The sequence below is a fragment of the Etheostoma cragini genome, chromosome 7 (assembly GCF_013103735.1).
Source record: "Etheostoma cragini isolate CJK2018 chromosome 7, CSU_Ecrag_1.0, whole genome shotgun sequence".
Classification (NCBI taxonomy): Eukaryota; Metazoa; Chordata; class Actinopteri; order Perciformes; family Percidae; genus Etheostoma; species Etheostoma cragini.
The window spans coordinates 14,459,851-14,487,286 of record NC_048413.1 but is presented as its reverse complement, the minus strand read 5'-3'; the positions used below and the strand labels follow the sequence as shown (position 1 = coordinate 14,487,286).

At 38.2% G+C, this 27,436-nt stretch overlaps 1 protein-coding gene and 1 long non-coding RNA gene across 3 annotated transcripts in view; both read left to right on the top strand.

Moving 5' to 3' along the window:
- The window catches only part of LOC117948357, a 50,601-nt gene that overhangs the window by 17,660 nt on the left and 5,505 nt on the right, over positions 1–27,436 (top strand). The window contains exons 3-4 of one of the 2 annotated variants that reach the window (XR_004657418.1): positions 12,427–12,430; positions 15,568–15,848. This is a non-coding gene — a long non-coding RNA (uncharacterized LOC117948357). Of the gene's footprint in view, positions 1–12,426; positions 12,431–15,567; positions 15,849–27,436 lie in introns of those variants that run through there. The other variant, XR_004657419.1, reaches the window with a different exon arrangement.
- The window catches only part of hoxc13a (homeobox C13a), a 4,305-nt gene continuing 3,397 nt past the window's right edge, over positions 26,529–27,436 (top strand). Inside the window, exon 1 of the mRNA XM_034877949.1 lies at positions 26,529–27,357. Within this exon, the coding sequence (XP_034733840.1) occupies positions 26,694–27,357 (664 nt within the window). The 5' untranslated portion in view covers positions 26,529–26,693. The remainder of the gene's footprint in view (positions 27,358–27,436) is intronic.

Sequence of the window (27,436 nt, the reverse complement as noted above, 5' to 3'; positions counted from 1 at the left end):
GGAAAAAGGCTGCAATGAAACAAAGAGTGAAAAATTTAAAGGGGTCTGAATACTTTCCGTACCCACTGTATATTGTTGCCTCAGAATACATTTACACGTGAGTGGCTATTTTCATAAACGGACATTTCAGCCTCTGGTTTCAAAAATAACATTGTGCACACCTGTCATATAAAGGTTAAACCCCTTCACTGGTGTAAAAAAAAAAAAAAAGACAGGCAACATTTCTGAATAATTAATATGGAAAAATCAATGAAGGCAGGAAAGGTCTTGTTGGAGCCATATTACGCTGAGGCATATTTCCTCTTATTTGGTCCGAAGTGGATGAGAAAAGAGAAATCCTTTTCTCTTGTGCAGTTTGAACTCCACCAACTTGACCAAATAAGTCCCCAAAGCCATGCTATACTTCACCTTTCTTTGATGCAAAGCAAAGGGTTTGGTGGTCTGATTAAAAATACTTTTTTCCTTTTGCTAGGATTTTATGACAATGGTACATGCATATACTCGTGTAATTATTCACAGGCACGTATTAAGGCTCCAGACATGGGTGTGTGCTCATGCAGACATGGAAAACAGTGAAGTAGAGGGAAAACTGCTTAGATGGAGGGAATTAAAGACCTTGTCAAATGACCATTAGTGGTTAACTCTCTAGAGGTACAGCAGTGGCACTCAAGAGTGATGCACAGAAAATGAGTCAGAGTCACAGCTTTTGCAGTGGTAGACGATTTTAAGGACCTGTGCCAAATCCAATCATAAATAAACAGACAACCTCCCACTGAAAGTTAAAACAAGGGATTGGAGTAAATTTCATTCCTATATTTACAGCCCAAGTTCTTTATACAAAAACTGACAGTAAGTGACGGTTAAACAAGATTAAAAAAACAGTTTATTGATTGTAAAAGGTCTAGTAAAGAAGACCTTTATTTTTGAGTTACGATGTGATGAAAAAACTGTGAAAAGCTATGGCTCATGAAATATCTATAAATACTCATAATGTAGCCCAAAACTGGAGCCTAAGCTTTGTATAATAGTTTTTGTTACACCTAATTTGAAATGGGAACACATACTAAAACACAGATTCCATGTTATACTCCATGTATGTGTCAATCAAACCTTAGACTACTAGGAGATTTTTCCAGGTACAAGTCCATCTCTTTGTATTTGCCCAATTACTGCCGTAAAATAAAACACATCCTGCTCCTCAGTAGATAATAACTGAATTTACGGGTTAAGCGCCCAGCAGGCAATGTGCTGTAGGCTCAAAAGTGTAAGATATTTAGCAGTATTGTGTTTCAGAATTCGGAGGTAGTTGGGATTTCTTTAAAATAAATTTGGTATTGAAATTGCAGCATAGCCAGCAATGGCTTCTTGTCAGTAAAGGGCGCTGGAGCGCTCCCCCGATCAAAATTCAAGAGATATAAATGTGTACAAAAATGCTATAAAAATGATATAAAAATAAACTACAATGTGGCTTTAATCAGTATCTTCTCTTTCAATATGTTTCCTGCGGTTTAATCATAGACAGTTAACTAAATGGACCAACAGATCCCTTTGCTTTGGACGGAGATCAGTGAAGCATATTAGAAGCACTTTTTCGGTGAGTGCTGAGCGTTACTCCGCAGCCTCCAACTGAGCTTGAAGATGTAGTTGTGACGTGGGCAACCTGTCTGAAACCTGTCTGGAAGTTAAGTCTTCTTGTAGCTGTGCCTAGAGAAATCTCAGTCATTCCTAATCTTGCAGAGATGGAGCGCGTATGTATATGTAAAGAAATAACATAGATACATGCTAATTATTACTAACTAAATTGCTAGTTGACATCAGTAATTAAACCTAAATCGCTGATGTAAGTCGAAACTGTCTGCAAGCTTCTCCTGACAATACGGTGATTTGTGACTATTCTACTATGCAAATCCCTTGGTTACGACACAATAATTTGCCTATTTTTACAAAAACGTCTGCCACAGAACAATAACGTGAGGTACAAGGTAATGTAGCCTTTTCTACATTGTCATGTTTCTTTAGAGATAAACAATGGTTAAATAGTCTTTAAATGCTTCAGGTAAAGTTATTTGCTGTCAAAGTGACATAACAATGAATGGTGGTAAATGGAATACTAACGGCGGTTGAGTGCTTTGTAGCATTAAAATGGCGCCATAGGAGCTACGCTTAGAGAGGAGAGGCCTACCCCCTTGGGTTTAATGAGCAAGGACGGGTGTCTTTTGGCCAATATGTGACCTGAAGCTGGTCTCAGGTCGCAGGTTGCTGCGTCCCTGACAAATCAGACTTGGATACATATTTTATCCAATCTGGTTCTCGACACCTGTTATTCAACTCTACGCTACTAGTGCAGGCGATACCTTCTCTCCGCCAAAAGCTTGCAAGCTGAGAACTCACACAAGTGACATAGATCACTTTGGTAGAGAAAATGGCAGCAGTTAAACCAAATTCTGTCATTGATTTACAAAAAAACCTTTCGAAAGACATTTGCTGGAAGAAAGAGGATAAAGGATTTTGGTGTGTACTAATCTGATTTACAAATCCAGCAGCAGGCTGAGGCCAGTGACCGAGGGCGAAGCTACACAGGAGCTACAAATGGAGTTGGCTGGCTGGATGTGATGTTAGCAATGCCTCTTTTTTTTGTTGCTTTCCCTGTCTTTTATTTCAAAGTGTCGGCATTGAGATTTTGTGGACAACAACGGGGTAAGAGATCTAAAACATCTCTCTGAAAAATGCAAACATCATGAAAGTAGTCACAGGCATCTTGATAATGGCGTGAAGCTACGTTTTTGGGCAGAGTTAGCATTGCTAAACAACTAGACTAAACTAGGCTAAAAGATTGGCATTAGAAGGCACAACAAAGAGGTGACAAAAAATCAACGCATCCTGGATAATAGACAGTGTGAGGACGATTTTGTGGAGCCGACAAAAACAGATTATAAGCAGATATATATATATATATATATATATATATATATATATATATATATATATATATATATATATATATATATATGAATGATGGTGAACATGCTTAACATCAGCATTATGATTCTGAGCATCTTAAAATGCTCACAGTAGTAGCTCAAACCACCACTTTCCTAAGTGCAACCTCAAAGAGCCACTAGCATGGGCATAAACCCATAGTCTTGTTTAAATATGACTCTTAAATTGTCTCGGATAACAGAAGTTTAAAGAGCTCAACGTTGACCGCCCACTTTTGAATGGTTCTGGAAGGGATTTTCACCATTCAATAGCTTCATTGACATTTTACTAAATGCTTATATGAAGAGTTTTAAGCCTGGAACCAAACCAACCAGCCACTGACGTGAACAGTGACCATAAAATATTTGATTCGGTGCAAAAGAAAATTTTGAAAACGACAACAAAGGAAACTGTAAAAGTTTATACAGAAACAATCATATATCTCAGTGGTAGCAGCTTGCTGTAGACGTTTGCAAGTTCACGGATGCGGTAAGCATTTCCATAGAAACCGCAAGCTCCATCAATCAGAGACTTCTATGTTACACCTAGGATTATGGTGGGTAATGTAGTACTTTTCCATGATGGCACAAATAACAATTTTCTTTCTTAAAACAAGGTTTATATGCTTCTACAGGGTGATAAAACTTTGTTTCAAAAACTCATAGCTCATGGTAAGTCTACCTTGGATGGTTTTGACATTATGGCTAATAATCAAAAAGCCTTATGGAGAATATAAATGGAATTTTTTCTTCCGAAGCCACATTCTTAAGCTCTCATTCTTGAGAATGAGATTTTCTCTGACTGTTAAATGGGTAAGCATGGGCAGGCTGATAATCAGACAACCCCTAGACACAATAACACATGAGTGTCACATTTCAATTTATATTTTGTGTCACTGGTGACACAAAGGGAATATACTGTAGGTGAGTGACATACTGTAGCTGGATTCATAACTGTTACATGGCACGGTTGGTTTGACAGTTTTTCAATTTGTACTGCTTTGTCTTCATTAGCCTAGTCACCTGTTTTTAGATATTAACATTTTGAGTTGTCTGAAAACCTGCAAGAAATGGCATGTCTGCCGTACCTTCTCTGTAACTGAGACAGTCAGCCCTGAGTCAGAGGAGCAGGGAGCACACAAATCATTTACACAACTGATAGTAGCACTACCATCACAGAATAGTAAAGCACTTTCCACCAGAATTCTAGTATCTCCTTTGCCCCATAAACTGGTCACATGTTGCCACATTTACTAACAAGACAACAAATCTACAGCCATGCTAGCAGATACAGTGAGGAAAATAAGTATTTGAACACCCTGCTATTTTGCAAGTTCTCCCACTTAGAAATCATGGAGGGGTCTGGAATTGTCATCGTAGGTGAATGTTTACTGTGAGAGACATAATCTAAAAATAAAATCCAGAAATCACAATGTGTGATTTTTTTAACTATTTATTTGTATGATACAGCTGCAAATAAGTATTTGAACACCTGAGAAAATCAATGTTAATGTTTGGTACAATAGCCTTTGTTTGCAATTCCAGAAGTCAAACATTTCCTGTAGTTTTTCACCAGGTTAGCACACACTACAGAAGGGATTTTGGCGCACTCCTCCACACAGATCTTCTCTAGATCAGTCAGGTTTCTGGGCTGTTGCTGAGAAACACAAAGTTTGAGCTCCCTCCAAAGATTCTCTATTGTGTTTAAGTCTGGAGACTGGCTAGGCCACGCCAGAACCTTGATATGCCTCTAACAGAGCCACTCCTTGGTTATCCTGGCTGTGTGCTTTGGGTCATTGTCATGTTGGAAGACCCAGCCTCGACCCATCTTCAATGGTCTAACTGAAGGGAAGGAGGTATGTTTCCCGAAAATCTTGCAATACATGGCCCCGATCATCCTCTCCTTAATACAGTGCAGTCGCCCTGTCCCATGTGCAGAAAAACACCCCCAAAGCATGATGCTACCACCCCCATTTCTTCACAATAGGGATGGTGTTCTTGGGATGGTACTCATTATTCTTCTTCCTCCAAACAAGGTTAGTAGAATTATGACCTAAAAGTTCTATTTTGGTCTCTTCTGACCATGTGACTTTCTCCCATGACTCCTCTGGATCATCCAATGGTCATTGGCAAACTTAAGACGGGCCTAGACATGTGCTGGTTTAAGCAGGGGAACCTTCCTTGCCATGCATGATTTCAAACCATGACGTCTTAGTGTATTACCAACAGTAACCTTGGAAACGGTGGTCCCAGCTCTTTTCAGGTCATTGACCAGCTCCTCCCGTGTAGTTCTGGGCTGATTTCTCACCTTTCTTAGGATCATTGAGACCCCACGAGGTGAGATCTTGCATTGTATGGGGTGGGCAAGTGTCTTTATGCAGCTAACAACCTCAAACAGGTGCATCTAGTTTAGGATAATAAATGGAGTGCAGTTGGGCATTTTGAAGGCAGACTAACCGGTCTTTGAGGGTCAGAATTCTAGCTGATAGACAGGTGTTCATACTTATTTGCAGCTGTATCATACAAATAGTTTAAAAATCATACATTGTCTCTCACAGTGGGCCTGCACCTACAGTGAAAATTTCTCACCACTCCATGATTTCTAACTGGGAGAACTTGCAAAATAGCCAGGTGTTCAAATACTTCTTTTCCTCACTGTGTTTGAACAAGAGCAAAAGTCCCAACAATGAGGGCAAAAATATCACTGACTGCATAGAATTATTTAAGTAGTAGCGTAATTGTTTCATCTCAATATTGTAATATTCAATTAAGCTACCATTTACTGCAGGTGTCCTAGTGTCTTAATAAACTGTGATCTCAATGCTTATTGTTGAATATCATTTCAATCTCTATCCACTTGTTTCCTGTTACTTCTTTACCATCCACTGCAGTTTTCAATATTGTTGTACTGTAGTTCATTTTCTAAAGTACTAGAACTAGAAATATTTTAATTATTGTGATTGCTCTGTCATCATTTCATACTTTTTTACATGTGTAACATGAAACAATTGTATTTTCCATCATTTTGATATTTCATAAATGCAGGCCACGAGGCACAGGAAATGCAAGAACATTCTAGATAACACACTCAGTTTCCCTTTTAATCTGGTACCAATATTTTGTAGGTTTATCCTTTTTTTCCCAATTCACTAGTTGTATACATAGATGTTAAAGGCACTTTTAAGTATTACTGTTCAGTAATACCAAACAAAGTAGACCTATCACATTATGTCAATTGCCTAGCAGTTCTTTCAGACTTCATATACATTACTTAGTGATTGATGCCTGCAAAAGCAACAGACCGTGGCTCACTCTCTGATTGCCTGTTTACAGGGCTCTGACACTTTTATAGGCCTCCTAATACCATTACAAAGTATTACTTCAACAATGGAACGCTCGCCTTTCTTGTAGAATTAAATACAAAAGGCTGTTTGCTGTGATCACTTGAGACAGCACAGTTGTGAAATTGAGTTTTTGTTGAGGCATGAGGACTTATCGACATTTTAACTTCCACATTGTCAGTGGTGGTCTGGCAGATTTCATTTAACTACCAAAAACATACTAACATTCATGAAGTATTTTAAAGTTGCGATGTGAAATTATGTCATGTTAAAACCTGTACAGGTTCTGCTGATCTTGTAACTCTTTTAATGCAAACAATTATAAATTGAAAATGGTCAAAAGCTCAACAAACTTTGAAGATTTGATCTATTCAACCTTTATTTATCTTTGAGAAATCATTGGGGGTGACCCTCATTTACAATGTCATTGAATCAAGTAAAGTTCAGGTTGATATTGACAGTAGGGTAGTGTAATCAAGTGTAAATGTTTCACAAATTGGAATGAAACTAATTTATTGATACATTGGTTGATATTACTCAGAAATGTTTTCTATTTTCTCTAAAAAAATGTTAGTGCTTTCAAAGTGGTATATACCAATTCTTTGTTTTGTTTGACCAACAATGTCAAAATCAAAGTATTCAGGTTACTTTATACAAATAAAAAAGGCAACAAATCCTTACATTTGAGAAATTGGAAACCGCAATTTACCATGAAAAATGTTTCCAATAATTAATGGGTTATTCAAATAGTTGCTGATTAAATTTCTGTCCAAAAACGATAGCTTTATCAATTTATAGTTGCAGGTCTTGTTGGTCTTTACAAATCCTTCGTAAAATTCTAGAGTGTGGAGGACAAGGTTGAGATTAAGAATGATCTTCTCTGGATTTAATGCTTAATTATTGTTTTGGGACAGATGTTGTAACCACAGTGGAGCAAAGGTTTTTGGACACTCACAGAGCGCATCTGCTAGCAGCACACACATACTGAAGGAAATTGGGAAATATAGGGGAAAACACCTATATGAAGCTGGAGAGCTCCTCTTGGTTTGTTGAGAAGCTTAGTGGAGCTCTATTGACCATACAATATTTTCCACAACAATAACTTATATATAGACGACAGCCACATAAATTAATTTATTACTGGATTTATCTTTGGACTTGTAGCTGCAGAATTGTTAAGTAATCTTGAGCATGGTATTTATCTGGATTCATTGTCTGGGAACAATAAATGTTTGTACATAATGTGTCAATCCATCCAGTAAATGTTGAGATGTTTCACTGGATAAATAAAAGCTTTGACTGGCTGGTCATGTCATAGCACTCTGTCTATTAGTTGTTGAAATATTTCAGTCTGAACCGAAGTGGTGGATTGAACGACAGAGCATCACAGCTATCACTAGCGCCATGCCGGCAGCGTGACTAAAAAACTAAGTAGTCTGTTGCTAAGACAACACTTTCTTCAGCTGCCTCACAGTAAAAGTGTTCCAGTTTGCGTCATCAATAGCTTGACACAGCAAGGGGCGTTACTGCAGCTCTGACAGCACTGCAAAAAGGAGGGATCAGAAAACAGCATGATTCCTGTTTGTACGGTAAATGTCAACACAGCAACAGTGAGTCCAAAAATCCAAATCACAGAAACGCAAAACTACTGAAAGCCAGATGTAGAGCCTGTTAAATATGAAATATGTTGAATCAGTCAATTTATTGTGACGGCTAAATTGCAGGCTGGAACCTTCGGGGCTAAGTTCTGTTGTCTAGCAGAACCATAATATTGTTGGGTCAGTGTGGTTACCCCCTGGTGTGAGGGCACAGTGGAGATGCCCATAAGCATGCCACGCTATGGTGGTATAGTGTGCTATACTGAGCAAGTTAAAAAGACAGAGATCTATTTCCCTTATTTAAGACGCTGCAAATTTGCTGTCCATTATTATTTATAACCATTAACTGTTTGTACTGTACTGCACTTACTGTATATTGATACATGGTTTGTTGGTATCGAAATTCCTAAATTTGAACTATTTAATTTGTTAGGTATTATGCTCCAGTTGTGTAGGTTGTCCCACTTCTTTGCATTATTGTCCACCTGACATCCAGAATTTTACATGGTGCCCCATTTCTTCCTGATTTTACTTCAGTTACAGCTAGGAACAAATACCAAAAGTCAAATATAATTCAAATAGTAAAAAATCAATATTATTCGAATGCTGAAATCACGATTCAAATGTGAATAACTTTTTTTTTTATAAATATGTTGGCTAACGTTAGCTAATCTCCCTCTTCTCGCTTGGCCTACCAGCATGTGTCACTCATGTCACGTCTTATGAACTATAACTTGCGTGAGAAACACAAGGCATTGTGAGGTCTAAGCCTTAAATGTGTCTTTAAAAGTTATTTTAAAATCAACATCCACCGAGCCAATGTGTTTAAGTTAACATTAGTTCACTCATTCTTGTTTCCTAAATGCGTCGGGAGTTACAGGAGCTTAGCTGGTAGCTTCATGAAGCCTGCTAAAGTGTGTTAGCTGCCCTACAGCTGTCAGAGTGAGTTTTGATTGTATATTCCCTTTTAACAGAGTTTGAGATGGTTTTGTCACAGTAGAAGTACATATACTCTATAATAGTTTATTGAATTCTATTGAAATGAACAGTCATTTCATTATATTAAGGTTACTTTTTAGGTTATTCGGGAAAAATGGTTCAATATTGCTTCATTGTGAACTGTTGCAATAGGTCTCACGATCGACCGGGCAAATGCCTGATAAATCATGTTAATTTTTTACCATTTTCCGACTTGGGAAAAGACACAAGGAAACCTGGTGTCTGACATTACGAAGAGGCGTCGGATGGCTCGGGTCACCGCTGTACAGAGGGAAACCATCATCTTTGACAATATTTCAAAAGACATTCTTGTTTGCTCACGGCACTTTCACAAAGGTAAGGTATTAGTATTAAAGCTGGGGGTCTTTTTTGCTTTGCTTTGTAGTCAACTCTGTTTGCATCATTGTGTTATTAACTCTGTTAGCCTCGATGCTAACACAGTTGATAATGGTCAATAGATTTTCCGCTGCCAGAGTGAGCTAAATTTACATTTAATTCATCAATTTATCAGTAAACTAAAGTTCTGCTATTCAGATTAAAGCAGTAAATGCGTTGCTGTAATTTGGGAGCATGCTGTTAAATTAAAAAATAGTTATGTAGCTGTTAAATCAGCATATCAATTCACACTTAGCTAGTAATGTCACCTTGTTTATTCATCTAGATTTTGGTGGATAGACTAGGTAAGTGTAAGGCTATGGCATAATTTGTACCTTACAATTCTAGAAAGCATTAATCAGTTGACACAGATGCAGTGGTAATTCCTAGCTATAGTCTTCTCTGCACTGGACATTAACTGTTATTCTGTTGCTGAAGCTGTAGCTTAAATGTTATAATGCTTTATTATTAATAGCTTACATATTCTATTGCTGTAGCTCTGTAGTTTCATTGCTAATAGCTTAAAGCGATCAGGCGAGGTCAGCGTCAGAACTGCAACAATATCAAAATAGAGGCGTCTTGTTTTGGTGAACGGTGGGTTGTCTTTAGGTGAATGCTTGTCAATATTATACAGGATTACAGAACAACCAGAGGGAAACAGTGGATTATTGCATGTATGATAGGTTGGTAATTACTCCTGAAGCGTAACAAACCCACATAGACAGGCTATTGTGCTTCATAGCTCACAGAATCTGAGAAGTGTGTCACCACTGGTGCTTTGTTAACATTACCTTGTTAACTGCAAGTGAGCCTCCAGTGACTTGAAAATTAATCGGAGGTGTAAGTGCTCACTCCATAGACCAGGTAGGAAAAAATATCTGGAAACCTGAGGCTTTGTAAACTTTTCATAAATATTACATCATTTTCTATGTTCGTATCAGGATCAGTCCTCCTAAATTTTTTTCAAGTAGCGTTGTTTGGCTTCATTATTAACTTTGTCCGTGTACGGTATAGCCAACTTTTTTTTTTGTTACGGTTCAAAACTCTTTTTATATCATTCTATGTATTCTATCCTTGGTGCCAGCTACATTATTGTTTGGGAGCCTTTGCATTGTGCTAAGTTGCTTGCCACTACCCACAATGCACCATTCCCTAACGTTTAGGGCCCTCTATAGCTTTGTTCTTTGTAACTGGACAATCTGCAAGAAACAGGTTGCTTATAAATCACTAAAATAGTAGTGACAGCACAGTTTGGCTTAGTTATTAATGCTGTTAACATCGTAGCTAACACTATTGTTACTTAGCTAGTTTATGACAAATCCTTTTGGCTGCGCTTCCTAACATGTCATTGTCCTAACCAAGCAAATAGCCTACACAACAGTGGCTACACTTCTAGGATAATGTTTCTTTACAGACTTCTTTGTTCATTTGTGTTTGTCGCTGTGTGCTCGTGGTTGAAAATGAACGTAAACCAAGTTGCGTGCAATGCGCCATGACGTAAAGAACAGGCTAATGTTATAAATCCCTCTGGTGGACACAACGTGTAACAACAACTACTTGCTACTACGACTACTAGTGACATAAAGTAGTGTTGTACGTATTAATTACAGGCTGCATTTTAACATTAAATATTTAAATATTATTCGATTATTTAAAAAAATCACATGAAATATGAGTAGCAGTGATTTTAGAAACTAATCTAGTATGGTACATGTTCCCTACATGGTTTCTTAATTTTGTTTCCTATTTTGATTGCCTTGATTGCTGTAGGCCTAGGCCGGTAACAGGCAGCTGGAACGTCATTTGTTTGAACAGCCCATAGATTTTATACATATATATTTCCAATTAACTCCCATCAGGAAACAGCATCTGAATTTAAAAAAACACATTTTCAGGACTTTTGTTAACCTTTAATTTGCTTATTTGGTAATTTTTTTCTCCAAAACAGTGCCCGTACTTTCAGATTAATGCAGATGTGTCTGCTGCTAAAGGTCTCTAAATCAAAACAATGAATGGTAAACAGAGACTTTTGATGACTTTGGGGAATTATGGGAGTTGTAGTTTATAATTGATAAACACTATTGTCTATTACAATGCATTACATCTGTTTACGGACAAGTTTACCTTTTCGAGTCCACCCATTCCGATGGCCAGCTGCCCGGGATTATCTCCCCGTTGACTTTTGTTGTAGTTTTAACTAGTCGTTTTGGTGGCTAACCCACCTTTTTGTACTTTAAAGACAGTTAAACATGAAAGGGGGACATATTAAGCAGGGAGGAGATTTTTGGCATGAACACGACAACAGATGTAACATTATGGAAGGCCGCTGTTCTGACTCGGGTGCCTGAGTCTGACATGGTCTGTTTTCCCGACAGTTCATTAAACTGCCGTTTTCGTAGTTAGCACCCGGCGCTGGAGTTAAGCGCTCGACTGGTTTGGATTGCTGTAATAGTAGGCTTCTTCAAGATGAGTCAGGTCTGCGCAGAACTGATCACCGGCAATCGCCACCGGTTGCCTGCCGGTTAGATTTGTGTCTGACTTGATCCCGACTTGCTTTGACGTCATGCACACGTAGGCAACAATAACCTCACAAGATCAAGGCCGCTACAGTTGATTTAACAGCTGATTGGTTAAGAATCAACTCAACATGATGTTTTGTATACACCTTTTTATTGATTTTGGAGGGGTTTTAATGGCTAGTTGTCTGATTTAAAGGTTTATTCTGTACAGAACACATGCCCTGTTGCTAAAAGTTACGTTTAGAAATCCGATAGACTTAATCTGTTCAGATTACAGATGATCTACAGTGTGTTGTTAATTACAATCAGCAATAGATTGCATGTAAAGCATCTTGAGAGCTAGTCTGTAATAATTAAAACAACCACCTGCTCTCGTCCACATTACAGTCGAGGGGCAGTTGTCTCAAACAAGCCTGATAGTGGCTGTCTGCTAGCTAGCTTGTGGCTAACGTTAACATACAATATGTCCCGGAGCTGTTGTCAGCTCTCATCCCGACGGAAGTCTCTTAGTGGGGCTGCGGCAGACCGACTGGGGTGTGCTGGCTGGCTAAATTAGCATTAGATTAGTCGCCTATCTATATAGCTAACTTAACTTTGTAATGTATTTGCGGGTTAGCCCAGTGCTGTTAACCATGGTCAAAACAATCATATTAAAAATAACTTAATGAGCATGTTGAACGATGTTGTAATCTTTTGTTACCGACCAATCATTAGCATTAACTTAGCTGACCGTTACTTGTCAACCAGCGCATTTTAGTAACGTTAAGCTGGATTGATCGATATTGAAATGTATCAATAAATAAGGTTTCATGTAATCAATGAGAAAATTATACTGTGTGGCAGAAAAAAACAGCATTACGCTTACTGAGTATAACTCTTTATTTGAAATTGTATGATTTACTGTTACTCTTCAATGTATCATCTGTGTACCCGTGTTTTGAAGGAAGTTAGAGTAACTAGAGGGGTCAAAGGTTATGACTCCACGGACTGTTGACTAAACCAATCGTCCCGTGTCAGAAATAAATTTACAAATGTCTCTGGGTTTGGAAATTGTTGGAAACATTTGGGATAGTGTAGGTACACAATTGAACAAAATATATAACATAGTTGTTAACGTTTTAATGCAGAAATGTTACATATTTTACCCTCTAAAGAAAAAAATCGATCATCTGATCAATTCAATTGGATGAACTGTTGAGCAAATTAAACGTTTTAAACTTTATTTTATAAAAAGTGCTATTCATTGTTAATATTCCCCCTCAATGTTACAGCCCAGAACAGCAGTGGGTTGGCTTGTTTTAACATCTGCATGTAGAGAGACGGACCAAAAAAAACCATTGAAGTAAGGATTAAGAGGTAAGGTGAAGAGGGGCAGAAAAAAACGTCAGGTTTTATTTGACTTCTTGCCATAAAATGGATGTGAAACCTGCTGTAGCTACTTGGAAGTTGTTGTCAGTGAGGATGACTCAGCTGGACTAAAAAGTTGGATGTCAATTTTCTAGTGAAATGGAACTTTGATAAACTAGAAGTATATTTTTCTCTGAATATTGGGGTCAATTTAGCAGCAAACTCCACACGGATAAAGGAAGAACAAGAAAAATATAGTAACAGAATAGGGGAGGAATAAAATGATTAACACAGAAACGCATAATGCAAACGTAAGAGCAGGACATGTGTAAATTGTGCAAAATACAAGCTAAGTATGAATCAATACATTAAGGAGCTATTAACATGTTGCTATTGAACAACTAACTTACTTTATTAGAAAAGCTGGAATTAATTAAAAATATGTTGGGGAGCTTCATGAAACAAAATGCTGGTTTGGATTCATAAAGCCAAAGACGGGTCGGTGCAAGTTAACTAGAATACGATTATAAAGTGTGATAGCGCATGTCATCTTCAAGATTTATGTACTTGTAATTATATTAACATCTGTAAAATCAACTCTATTTTAATTACTATTTCTATTGCCTAGTCACATGCTGCCAAGAATGACCATTTATTTATATGTGATGTTTGTTGTAATTTAATTTAAAAAGAACATGCACACAAAATGGAAATGGAGAAAAAAATAAAAGAACCAAATAATAAGAAAAAACATTTGCTTATTGTTTGGTTCTAAGATGTAAGAACTTGTGATGTGGACTGCTTGACTGAAGAAAATTGCACCATACGCATAGAGTGGCAAAATTTCACTGAATGTCCGGACAAATGTAACTTTTATCTTTTTATTAAAAATGTTTCTTCAAGAGTTTCCCTTTCATGCCATCAATCATGTGGAAAGACTCTGTGACGTCTTTTTCCAAATGGTAGATATCCTGTTTTGGGAAAAGCTCTTCTCTTGTGGTTATTATACCCACACGCAGTATGGAAGCAAGCTGTAAAAACGACATTTTCCTCCCTCATTTGAGTTTGGATAAATAAACACAAACAAACTTTTTCTGCCCAGAGAATCCATCACTCTCCTTCAAACTGTTCCGAGTGGAGTCAGCGTGTTTGCGTGATGGTGTAGTTGTTTGGGGAAAAAAGATGGCTGTGAGAATCTATGCAGATATGTTGTCGAATTTCAACAGTGTTGTCCTCATGTGCTATATGTAAGGTTTGTGCAACATACAAACTGTAAAGCCAACAGTGAAATATCTGATAATGATTATTTTTTTTTAGTAAGACAAGTTCTGAATAGTTCAACACTTGACCTACATTAACAATCCATTTGTAGTTTTTAGTTGTAAAAACAACACTACACAATACAAATACTGCTCTTTGTTAACTGTTTGCTTGTGATGCTTCAAAAGTCAATTTCAACATTTCTGATAAACATCCTAACTGATTATGGTGCTGATGAGTATTTAGATGCAGCTGGAGCCACGTAGACATTAGTTTTTCAGAGACACTGCAATCCAGTGTACTGAATCTGAAAAACTATACTTCACAAAAAGATTCTAAATATTTGTAAGTTAAGAAATATAAACAGTATTTTGCTTCTATGTAAGCAATATCAATTGAAATATGCCAATAACTAAACTGAACACTGGGTAATAATGTTTATGATATTGCCATCCGGTAGACATAAAAAAAGCTAAAGGAAAAACAGGATAATGATTACTATAAGGAACATACTCAGAGGTGACTACTGTTCATTTTACATAACATTTTAGCATATTACACATTACACATTTTGAGCTGATTCAGCATTATTTAAATGAAAAAGACGTAACAACTATTAAGTTTTACTACAATGCCGACTTGAATAAATTATATTGGATTTGCAAAAATATTATGCAGTAAAAACAATTACATAATTTACTGTCTGTTATTGCCATGCAGACTTGTCATTATATGACATTTGGTGAAAAACTCCCCAAACGAGATACAACTTTATAAATACAGAAAGAAAACTGGGTCATAGCTGCTGCAAAGAGGTTCTTTGCGTGCACTCAAATATCTCAACTCAACAAAAGTATGTTTCTAGTAAATACTGTTTCAGGTGTAGCATGCAGTTTTGACATCACAGCAGTAAGGATGTACTGCAGCAATTCCTAATTGATTTAAAACCGTGATGCTCACTTAGCAGCATGTGGATCACATCTGGCTTCAGCTTAAAACGGCCCACCCAATCAATTTCCCTGCTTAAAGAGGCAGTGCCTCACAGTCAATTCAATCTGTAGTTTTAGCAACATCATTTGATTGCAGTTTATGTGGGAAGGTTGGATGGCTAAACATTGAAATCTTGTCATATACTGTACATCTCTTCCAGCTCTTGGAATGGACTTCCGCAGATTCCTGGCCAAACTAGCTAAATGGTCTTGTGTTTACTATGAAGAAATATTTCTACCATGGAATATTTCCAGGATTCCACAACAGGCTTAAGAGAAGCATTGGCACCGGAGTTATGCGGACCACCAGTATTCAGTGTGGAAAAATTAGATGATTTCTTAGAACATTGTATCATCTTCTTGGCTTAAGGTTTTGTATTCACTCTCCATTTACAATGTGTGATGTGTTCACATTGTCAGTTGAATTTTTAAATGTTAAGTAGGCCTGAATAGAGATTGCAGGTCCTTTGTGCAGCTGCTCTCGGTAGGTATTTTGTTTGCTGCAGAAATGCTAAAATACAACATGACAATTTGGTCTGTTAATACACACACCTAGCCATTTAGCAGTTTTTTGCTCACAGTGAAGTCTGAAATTTCCAAATTAAAATGTCTGTTCCTTAATGAATAATACCAGCACGTTTCCTGGAATGTGGTCGGCCTATCTAATGTTAAGTAAATATATTGTGGATATACAATGATAAATACAACTCTTGTGTCCGTTATTTCAATTTGTATTATGCCACTAGAAATAAAGTTCTTTTTTTTTTTTTTAAACAGATCAATCATGAGTGTTTTTCCCTCACATTTTCCCTCTCATTTACCACATTAAATCTATCCTTCTTTAACATTAGAAACGTTTTTTGTTGTTTTGTGTTATTCTCTGTAATATCAACAGGGTCCACCAGTTAGGATGGCTCGATGTTGCACATTGATTTGTATCCTGTATCTTAGTCTTGAAACGATTGCCATATAACCACATGTAAAACCTTCTCACGCATTTAATATCTTACCGATGCGGATTATTTTACAGCCACTTCAATTGTTAATTGTGTAATTAAATAGAAAATTAATTAAAGCTCTGAAGAGCCGATGCCTTTTCTGGTGATACAGCAGCAGAAGACAGAGGCCGAAGTTTTGGAGTTTTGTTGGCGTCTCCATAAAATCCCACGCAGGAAGAAAAAGTGAGAGAATGTGGTTTTTCATCGCCCTATTACTCCTCTGAATATGTTAATAAAAGTGCTGGTTTGTATTTAAGTGTTTTTATAGAAAAATTCACAGCAAAAAAACCATGAACCGTTTTTAAAAACCACCACTTTAAACAACAAAATAGAAAATGCTGAACAGCCGGCACGGGGATACAAGTTTAGAAAACTGATAAGGGTTCTTCATCTTTTATTTTACTTTATGTTTATCCTGATAATAACTGAAGTTAGACAGAATTCGTGTCTTTCTTGCATTCATGCACGTCTTTTTTAAGGCGTTTAGATTCCTATATATAAATAATGAATGAATAGGAATAATCAGAAGATAACGTAGGCCTATTTTGTTAAGGCTCAGATTTCACATCCTTTTACATATCCTGTTAACAATGCATGACAAAGATATGTTGGCCTTGGCCTATAAACCAACACTTTAAAAATAAAAAAATAACCAAATATTAAAAGAATTAGATTTGAAAACCGATGCTTTGTTTAATGAATGTCAGAGTAAAGGAAATCGCAAAGTACAGCAGCATTTCTGATGCCATTCAGACTAAAAAAAAAGAAACCGATCGATGAATATGCATCTCAGTGCACTAAAGTGCATTATTTGTCAGCCAACTGCTTTGACATATCTTTTCCAGATAAGAGTAAAGCAGGTAAAAGATGAGTCTTGAAATGAATGAATGCTTGACCAGGTCTCTGGAACTGGAATCCGGTCTGCAGAGGTTGATATAGGACCATAGCTTTTGTTTCGTTAGATTTTTGGCTCAAACATTAAATGGGAGTCTCGGCTAATTTTTCATTATAGGATCGGATTTGGACTCACTTATGCAGACGGCTACTGTTTTTATGCTTTACGAGCGAGGTGAGAGAGGTGAGGGGTGTCCTCTCCTGACCACTACCAGCTCTGTCTGAGCACGGTGACTTTGAACTTGAACTTTGTCTTGCTTTTCTTCATAATGCGCAAAATTCACTGGTCGAGAAATATGCATGCATTAATTTTGGTCCATGGGTGAATTTTCCTCTATCTCTATTCATTTAGACCATGCGCAAAAATAAACCAGGAGGAAGCAACTGGGATTCACCAGACAGCAGGCGACAGTACAATCTTCACCGTAGTTCTACTTTGGAGTTCCAATCTCTTTGATTTAAGTCGGGCTTTGGTTACTTTGCCTTCGACTTTGTTATTGTGGTAGCCTATGACCTGGATGAAGTTTTAAATGAGACATGGAATTTTGAAAATATGGACAGCTTGATGTTTGCTCCTGTTTTATAAGACAACAAACTCTTCAGTCTTCAGGACAACCGGTCATGATCATCGCAGGTTCTAGTCAAATGTCCAACGCGTAAAGAGAGGGTTCTGGCTTAGACCTGTATAGAATGTAAAACATATTTCTTATAGAATGTAGTTCGACTTTTAAGTCTATATACACGAAATCACACGAGGAGTCTTTATACACATTTAAAGCTATGCTTTTTTAAACGACAAGTCTGCTAGAATGTGTTAAAATAGGCCTAGTGTTCACTACTTTTGTTGTTCTCATCGTTATATGAGTATCCTATTTATTATTAAGCATGCGTTCTTTGCTAGGCAACAAACATGGCGTCAAAACATCAAAGAGTCGAACTGAGGACAGCAGTTTGCAAATAGGTTAATGCATGCATGCAAAAATATTTAATAATTGTTTTGTTTAATTTTGCCGGGTAGGGGTGGTATCACATGCACAGGCTTGGTTGAAGGTTGGCGCAATTAGAGATCAGTTGAATAGGTTTTATAACCGTCCAGTTGCGTATATGCGTAGACCTTTAGAATGAACCTAACGCATAAACAGCGATAGTTTATTTTAGCAGCCATCTCAAAACTTCAAACTCCCTTTCACAAATAGAGGAAACACGCTCTGACTAATGTTTCAGGTCAACTTGTCATTTGGGAAGTCAAACTCAAACTGACTGAATTCAGACTTGTTTTCAGTGGTTTCATCGTCAGTAGGCCTATACAAAATTAGAAGGAAAGCCCCATTGCCATAGTATTGTATTTTTTTTTTTTTTAAATGCCACCTCTAAATACCTTACTTTGGTGACTCAGGTAGGCTACAGCAAGTTCCCGTAGCCACGTGCTTCTGCTGAATTATTATCAGTAAGCATTTTGCAAAACGCGTAGGGCATTTCTGTGATGAATATTCTTGTAGCAGACCTGCGTCCTGGAGGCTTCTCACAAAAGGTTTTCATAAACAATTTGGTCCCTTTTGCCTCGTTGAGTAGGCAATGGCTTCCTGCGCACCATTTCACTTCAAGAACTCCTCACACAACGAGTAGCTACAACGAGTTAACCAACAACAAGCAGGTGCAACAATCATCTTCCATTCCGCAGCTCTTCCAAACTAGACTCTACATAGACTCTCTTCATACAAACACTGAATACTGGATAAAGAAGTTGTCCCTAAATCGCTTTCTTTAAATGTCTCGAATTTTTATTTGGTGTCTTCAAGCAAAGTGGGCTTGCCAGCGTGGGCTACACAGCTTACATTAATAATTTGCATATATCAAATATCTTCAAGTTTTAGGTTCGGCACAGCAAAACAGATTCTACAGTTTGAACTATTAACGATAGTGTTAAAGTAGTAGGTTACTATTTTAGGCTATAGTTTATTCCATAAATGGTGTCTTTATGTGAATGTAATGTCGCCTTTATGCTCCACAGGAACTATGATACATTGTAAAGACAGTTATGGTACATTTAAGAATTAATTAATAATGTAAGGGGAAGTGTGCATTTCGTAAACAAAGGTGATTTGAGGAACGAAATGTAGAATTTGTTATTTCAGTTTTAATTATTATAAAATAAATCTATTGGATAAAATGGATCTCCAGTGCTGGAAGTGAATGCAAGTTCGTGCACACTCTCACTTTTCTTTTTAAAACTGATAGGCTTTGATTGCCTTTTTATATAACCTACTCGGATTATTATTTGGGTTTTTATTTAACAATATTGGCAAAAGAGTTCCTCAGCAGCCGATATATCTGCGTGTTAAACTCCCAAACATTCATAGCGCGTGTCTTCAGCATTTCGACACATTTAATATTTTGAAAGTTGCATGGTGTTACAGGCTGTAACGCATATTAAGTGGCGTGGAAATATTGCCCTGTAACGCAAGCCTCGAGATTTAGGAAGACAGCCTTGGAGGAGATTATTTTGATACAGATTGCCTTATCCAGAGGATTTGGTTTCTTCCCGCACTTCAGCACAGTTTTCATAAAGCTACCGATTGAAAAAGAGGTGACTTTCAAGAAGCACTAAGATTGTTTAAAGGGCCATGGATGATCAATTGATAACTGCCAATCATATTTAAAATATACATGCCAAGCCTTAAATAGCGTTCTCATTTTAAACCTATATTTCTAGAAATAAATCCTCACAAGTTGTAGTTAAGCAAATATCTCTGTTTCTGGACAACACATCAAGCATAACACTTTTTTTTTTTTTTTAAATGCACTTGTATGCATGTTTATTCCCTTTTAGCTAGCCTGCATATAGTCTGAAAAATGCCGAGAAAGTTTAAAGTGCTTTATCCTGTGAGAGAAGAAGTGAGATGATTAATGATGAACATGTGTGTCTTTTGTTTTGCTGTCTGGACGGATGGAGCGACTGCGTCTGTTAACTTGAACTTGGACTTCCGACGAGACGCGTCAAACTGTGGACTTACTTTGTCTGCTGTGTTGCTTCACCAGCCACACTACAACAGGGGAATTAAAAGTCCTCGTCCGCAGGACTGTTGGAGACAGACATTAATACAAAAATAAATAAATAAGACCGTTTGTTTATGAATCATATTCAGATACAAGGCGGCAGGCTTAGGCCCTCAATAATGACCAGACACTACTTTGCAAGAATTTGTATAATATATTAGAAATAATTAGATCATATAATGATATCTCTTAATGAAGTAGCCTAACTTGTTTCAATAAGTCGAATTCCAAACATTGTATCTACATTACGCTCCTTTGGTGACAAAACAGACATCTCATGGCGTCGCGCATTCCAAACTTCCATTTTGGGAATCTAAAATATACTTTGTCTAAAGTTGTAGACTATTGCTGCGTAAGTGTATTTACCCGCGTAACATCCAGATGGGTATTTCTATTTATGTGATCATGCCCATGTAGCCTGTTTTCAAAATTTGACTACATCCTGCAAATGTTTGAATCTTACATGCTTGACAATGCATCAGTGTTGTATTCCTATTCCTAATTTAATCCCAATTCACGGGCTTCCCTCGAAATTGGGAAACTACATTTTGTGTTGCATAAATGATGCGAAGAGATGTCTTCCTCTCAAATTTGATGAAATCGTGTCAGGGTCGGGTAATGTATCGCTGACGTTTTAATAACAATAGGATACAGTGAATAAAAAGGCTGTAAAGCCATGTGTTGTATTTGGTAAATCCACTGTGGCCTGGCTGTAGCGGGGGTCTGCCAGCCTGCCCTCTGTCCTCTGGGTGCGGCTCCGCCTGCCTGCTCTATTTTGCGGTTAAAGCCCAGCCACCCTCTCATAGTCTACCTGCTGTGGGTGACGTTAAACAAGTCCAATCCGAGGTAAATTAGCCCTAAACTGTAGTGCTAGTTCTTTTTCATGCATGGCTTTAAAACAGCATATACCAAGTATTGTATCAGTGGTAAATATGGATGGATTTACCTCGTAGGGGTTCTCATACTGAAACCATCCACCAACCTGAACAGAAATATACTGAATATAAGAGAAGCCTTGGCTTCCCCGCAATAACGCCAACAGTGTTGTAATATATGCATTTTTTTTTTTAAATAAGTCATGTGGCATGCTATTCTGGCACGCATTTTAAAATGTGCTAATGCATATGCAGCAAGATCCTGTGAGAAATACATGTGTACATCTTGAGCTGAAATTTGAAGCAAAAAAACTCCAAAGAATAATCTATTTACGCATGTTAAGGGCTGTTCCAATGTCCCTCTCTTTTTGTGTATCATTTTCATTCTGTTTGTCACGCATCAGCACTGCACTTCACTGCCCTATTTATACACTTTTCACCACGGTTTGTCATTTTCTTGACAAAATATCTTGCCTTGTGTTGCCCTTACTGCCAACATAGAAGTTCAGTGGTCTTGGCTTATACGATTATGATTTTTTTTTTCATGTAAATTAAAGGGAGGCCGAACGGAAAACACCAGATTGAGATGCTGTTTTAGTTTTGTAGGAATGTTTTCATGACAGTGGAGTGGTCTGCTCTCCCTCTAGCTTGCTAAATAACAGTCCACTTTTTACACACACACACACACACACACACACACACACACACACACACACACACACACACACACACACACACACACACACACAAAGGCAGGCTATGCACAGAGCGTTATGAACCAATACGAAATACTAAAATGAAGCCAATTCATCTTTTTGCAGAAATAAATGTTGCAATAACATGCAAAATACATGTAACGCGCCAGACCAGGAGCTCGTGAGTCACACACGGAACTTCCAAATGAGCACCAGTCATGATTTACTAACATATTTATCTATGCACTACAGTCATATTTTTGTCCATTCATTTAGTTCAGACCCTTCCTGGGTTCAAAGTGGATTCCATTGATTTTGACATGTTAATTTGAGGAAACCTTCGAATCCTCATTCAAAAAACGCACTTGGCATATAATGGCCTTTATACTGCTATAGTGTGCGAATCTATTTGGTTATTTTGGTTGACCTAGTGCACTGTTCAGTGGATTAAACACTTGGTTTACTTTGATTACACAATATTCAGTAAATATACAGTGCATTTGAGCTCAGAGCTAAACCTGAAGCTGGCTGGAAACTCGTAAACATAAACGCAACCTGGTTTCAGCATGCATGGCGCAGACTCTACCTGCAAGCTGTCAACACGTTCATGGACTGCTACATCGCATTTTCATGCCCACGGATTTGCATCATTCCCAAGACTGGTGAGATAATGTTTGACAAGTAATAGTATTGCTTTTTAGGGCATTTTCGGTGTTTAACATGTTGATACAAAACGGACACGGAGTCATTTGGATGGAGGGACTGCACTGCAGACTGCAAAGAATGTGGTCAATAGGTAAATCAAGGCAAAGGGAACTGAAAATGGTGACAGCTGCACTTGTTACCATTAAAGGATTTGGAGTTATGTGAAGAAGAGCTATACGATTTTGAAATATTTGGGATAATAGGGTAGTATTGTAGCCTAATGCTGGATCAAAATCAAATATGCTACATGAATGTACATAAGGGCACATACGAACCATTGGCTCAGTCATGTACACATGCAGCCAGTTCCTGGGAGCGGAAGCCGCAGGTAGGCAGCATTATGGGAATGGATGCTCTCCCCTCCCCCACGAACCTCCGCATCACACGGACTCTCTCTCTCTCTCTCTCCGCGTCTGACAGGGCCTGTCTGGAAGGACATCATGGCTGGTTGTCAAGATATTTACAGGAGCACATCACGGCCGCTTATCAAGATATTGATAGTCGTTTCAATTAACAGTATCTGAAATATAAGAAACCGCAGCGGAGAAGTTTAACGTTTTGCAAGAGATATATTTTTGAAATGAAAAGTGAAAAAAACGGTTTTTTTACAAAAGAAAAAAGGAGGTTTTTGCAGTGAAGTTCTATCTTATCGGTATAACCAGCCACCACCTTGAAGTTGTAAACACTTAAAATGCATTAAAACGGACACTGCCGCAGTTTTTATTATATCAATGTTTTGGTCTGCGATAACGCATTCTATGTTGTTCCAATTGACGCATGGTTACAGTTTCAGCCTTTACCTTATAGCTGTATTATAATTTGGTTTTGGAATTTGATTAAATAATACTAAAAGCAACATGACTATTATTTGTCCTTACGCTATGGCTACGTGAGGCTTGTCGAGTTCTACTGGAATACAATATTAAACCCAGCTAATTATTTCCATTTTAAGATTTACAAATGTAGCTTACCCAGACGTACGCAATGTAAGCAACAGCATCTCTGCTGCATAAAGAAAAAGTTTAGGGTGGATTACGGGTGAGAAAACATCCAATTTCTTATCAATTGGCTTGGCCCTAAATATATATTTATGGCTGAATTCTATTTAAATAATACATTGATCGATAGTTTAGGTAATAGCATCACAAATAAAACCCTTCTGCTATGAAACTTGAATATGTGCAAACCTGATAGAAGTAGTTTTCAGTCTTTAAGAATCCACCTGCGTGTCTGCAACCTGTCCACTGTTGATGAAAGATGATCAAAACAAAAATTAGCAGTTAAAGTTCTACATATTTTAGAATCCATTGTAAATTAGTTTTTGCTGTGCGTGCGGTGGATGCCAAAGTAGGCTATATGGTCTAAGATTGGGTCGCTGGTTTATCGGTGCACATTTTGGTGCAGTGGAAAGGCGCCATACATACACTTAAAATATTTAATGTTAGACTAATCATTTATTTGCTATCACCGTAACTGTATAATAATTGTATTATTTTTTGCATAAATTAAAAAGAGAAAATATGTGTCCTATAATATATCTTTTTCCTAAAACATAAATTATGAAAGTATTATAGTAGGATCAGTTTTTGAGGAAACTAGAGATAGGCTTGACGTGTGATTTATGATTATTGCAACATAAAGTGTAACTTAATCAAAAATAGTGTTTTTTTTTCTAAATTTACCAACTTCAGCTCTAATCTCTGAGACTGTGCCGCCTGTTTGACCAACGCGACATCATCCGTGTATCCCACGGGGTGAAAGTATTTAGCACAAACATTTGGGCTTAATGTGGAAGTTAGGCTGAATGAAAACAAAATACACCAAACTTAAAATAACACATCATTCATAAACAAACAAAAACTTGATCTTCTCAAAGTCAGAGCTTTTGTGTAAAATGTTAGTTTGGAAGGAGCCGATTTTCTGCAGCCCAAAAGCTGTCAAATTCCTGGTCCTTAGTGGGGGGGGGGGGGCACAAGAGATTATTTGGACTTCTCTCTCCCTCTCTCTCTCTATCTCTCTCTCTTCGCAGTTCGCACACAGCAAACAGTTTAGAGTAAGGGTCTCTAAATAACAGCTAGTTTGCATGCATACTCTAGTGTGAAGTTCATTCTTGGCTGTCTAGACTCTGATTACGACCCTGTTTGTATGCGTTTTTTTTACCTTGACCTTGGACTTCCGTGCAGCTGCTGTTTGGATGAGCCCTTCGTAATTTCCTTGAGACAAAAGAACTATAGTCTGTCCGAGAAAGGGCAGGGGTCTAGCTTCCTTAGTATACTAATACTTAACGGTGGCCTGATTATTCCCAGGGCAGCTCAGCAGTGCACAAATGTTGATAAACCCTTCGCAGCCTCCTTTATGAGTGACTTATGGGATAGGCATTAGAAAAAGTCTATTTTATACACACTTTGTGGGCCTATCCCGTCGCTAATATTTCAAACTAAAAAATACAGTCAAGTTTTGAATATGAACCCAGAATGATTTTAAAGAAGAGGAGGGGAATATAGGATTTTCGCTACTATGGGGCCTGGTGACGAGGTGAACTAAAAGGACCTTTTTAGATTTAGAAGAGAGCTTTAACCAGTGGTTTTTCAAATCTAAAGGAGGATGCGTGTAAAAATAGTGTCGGAAGACATAGGTCTGCATTTCTACCATGGTGTCTAATTGAAAAAGGTTCTGTCACAGTCTAGCTGAAAGCGGCCCCTTGTTCTTATTTTCGCCTGGAAGCGTCAGCATCACTTGCATGTTATGAATGAATAGCTTAGTGAAACTGAAACATCACATGAAGTCGTTTAATGCTCAGTTTAGTGCTCACGTTATCGCTGAAAAAGCTTAGACCGAAAACTATGACAGAACAGATATATTTGCCCAGACATGTTGCGGAAAAATGTAATAATGCAAGTAGTTGTAGCCTGAACTAAATGCTGCTATCATTTATTGTAGGGGATGAGTGTAATTATAGCTTCACATGGAAGAGACACTATGTGGGCTACTAAAAGATAGTTTGCAATGACGGTATCTTACCTGGAATCTTCACCTTCAGTCCTTTTGGCTGTTAATGCTGAGGTGCGACGACATTCAACTTGACCAATACTAAAACTTCTAGTTCTGGTTCAACCACACAGACACACAAACCGCACGCACATGCTACATTTTAAGGTTTTTTAACCTAACTGATTACAAAACACGTCATGCAAATGTTTATAATATGCTCTATTTAGGCTCCACAATATCAACCTCTAGAAGGCAACATTAAAACATTAAAAACATAATTATTATGCCCTGCTGCAACAGTTATAGTCCACAACTAGTCACTGATCCTCATCTCATGTTAATAGATGACCCAGTGGCAGCTGTATACGGGTTTAAAGGAAATGCGTCCTTCAGAATAGCAGTGTTGATAAGATTGGACGGAGATATAGCCTATTTGCTTCGACAGCACTGTATTTCTTGATGCGTAATACATACATAATAGACATTACATTGACTGCAGACCAGGGATTCCAGATTAAATAATCTGTTATTAAGATACATTTAATAATCGAATTAAACTTCAGCCGGAACATATAGTTTCCATCAGTGATACACAAAGTTTGCGCACCAATACGACAAGAAGCATAAAAGATTAGATTCAACGATTGAATGAGAAATGTACATTTTTTTTATTTTCCATGTACCAACTGGGAAATGTATCATATGCTATACTATTCTCTGGCAGTCCTCGGAGTCGGCCAAATTTCACAGTTTGTTTTCGTTTGTCCCCAGTCTTGAAAGTATCCAAACTCCCCTTTAAGGGTGTGGGTCTAAGGGATTTAAACCAATGATAGGACTCGGTATTCTGCAGGAAAAAACGGTGACATGCGAGGCAGAGGGTCTTTAAAGGGCTGCTCTGCCCCAACTCACAAGCCCAATCTCGTAGGACTTGTTAGCGTATCACGTGCCAGATTCTTAATGAAGTGGACACACGAGGGTCTCGAGTGCGCATGCGCTTGGTGTAAAATGTAGTTGGAAATGAGGTGTCCGTCTTGGAGTAGTCGACTTTTAAAAAGCATCGGCAGCCCCTGATATGACGACTTCGCTGGTCCTGCATCCACGCTGGGCGGACACCTTGATGTACGTTTATGAAAAAAGCCCGAATGAAAACAACCAAAATAAAAGCCAAACAATGGAGGGACTGAGCGGTAATTGCCCTGCGACCCACTGCAGGGACCTGATGTCGCACCCCGCGCTGGGACGACATTCTGGCACCATAGCGACCCACCAGGGCTCCGTCTACTCGGATATTTCCTCTCCAGACACCGGCCGGCAGTGTCCCGCTCCACAAACATCATCCAGTGCATCTTTGAGCTACGGTTATCCCTTCGCAAACCCATATTACGGCTGTAGATTGTCTCATTCGCACAACGTGAACTTGCAGCAGAAGCCTTGCTCGTACCATCCCGCAGAGAAATACGCCGAGCCGAGCACAGCGCTGCCCACGGAAGAACTGTCTACAAGGGCAAAAGAGTTTGCCTTCTACCCGAGTTTCGCCAGCTCATATCAGGCTGTCCCTGGATATCTCGACGTGTCGGTGGTGCCCGGTATCAGTGCCCATCCCGAACCGAGGCACGACGCCTTGATCCCCATGGAGGGCTACCAGCACTGGGCTCTCTCCAACGGCTGGGATGGGCAGGTGTACTGCTCCAAAGAGCAAACACAGTCAACTCATCTCTGGAAGTCACCTTTTCCAGGTATGTCAAAAATTATGTTTTATTTTTTTTATTTTTTATTAAACCTGTCTCCAGGCTGGTTAGTCCAGCGGCATGTTCG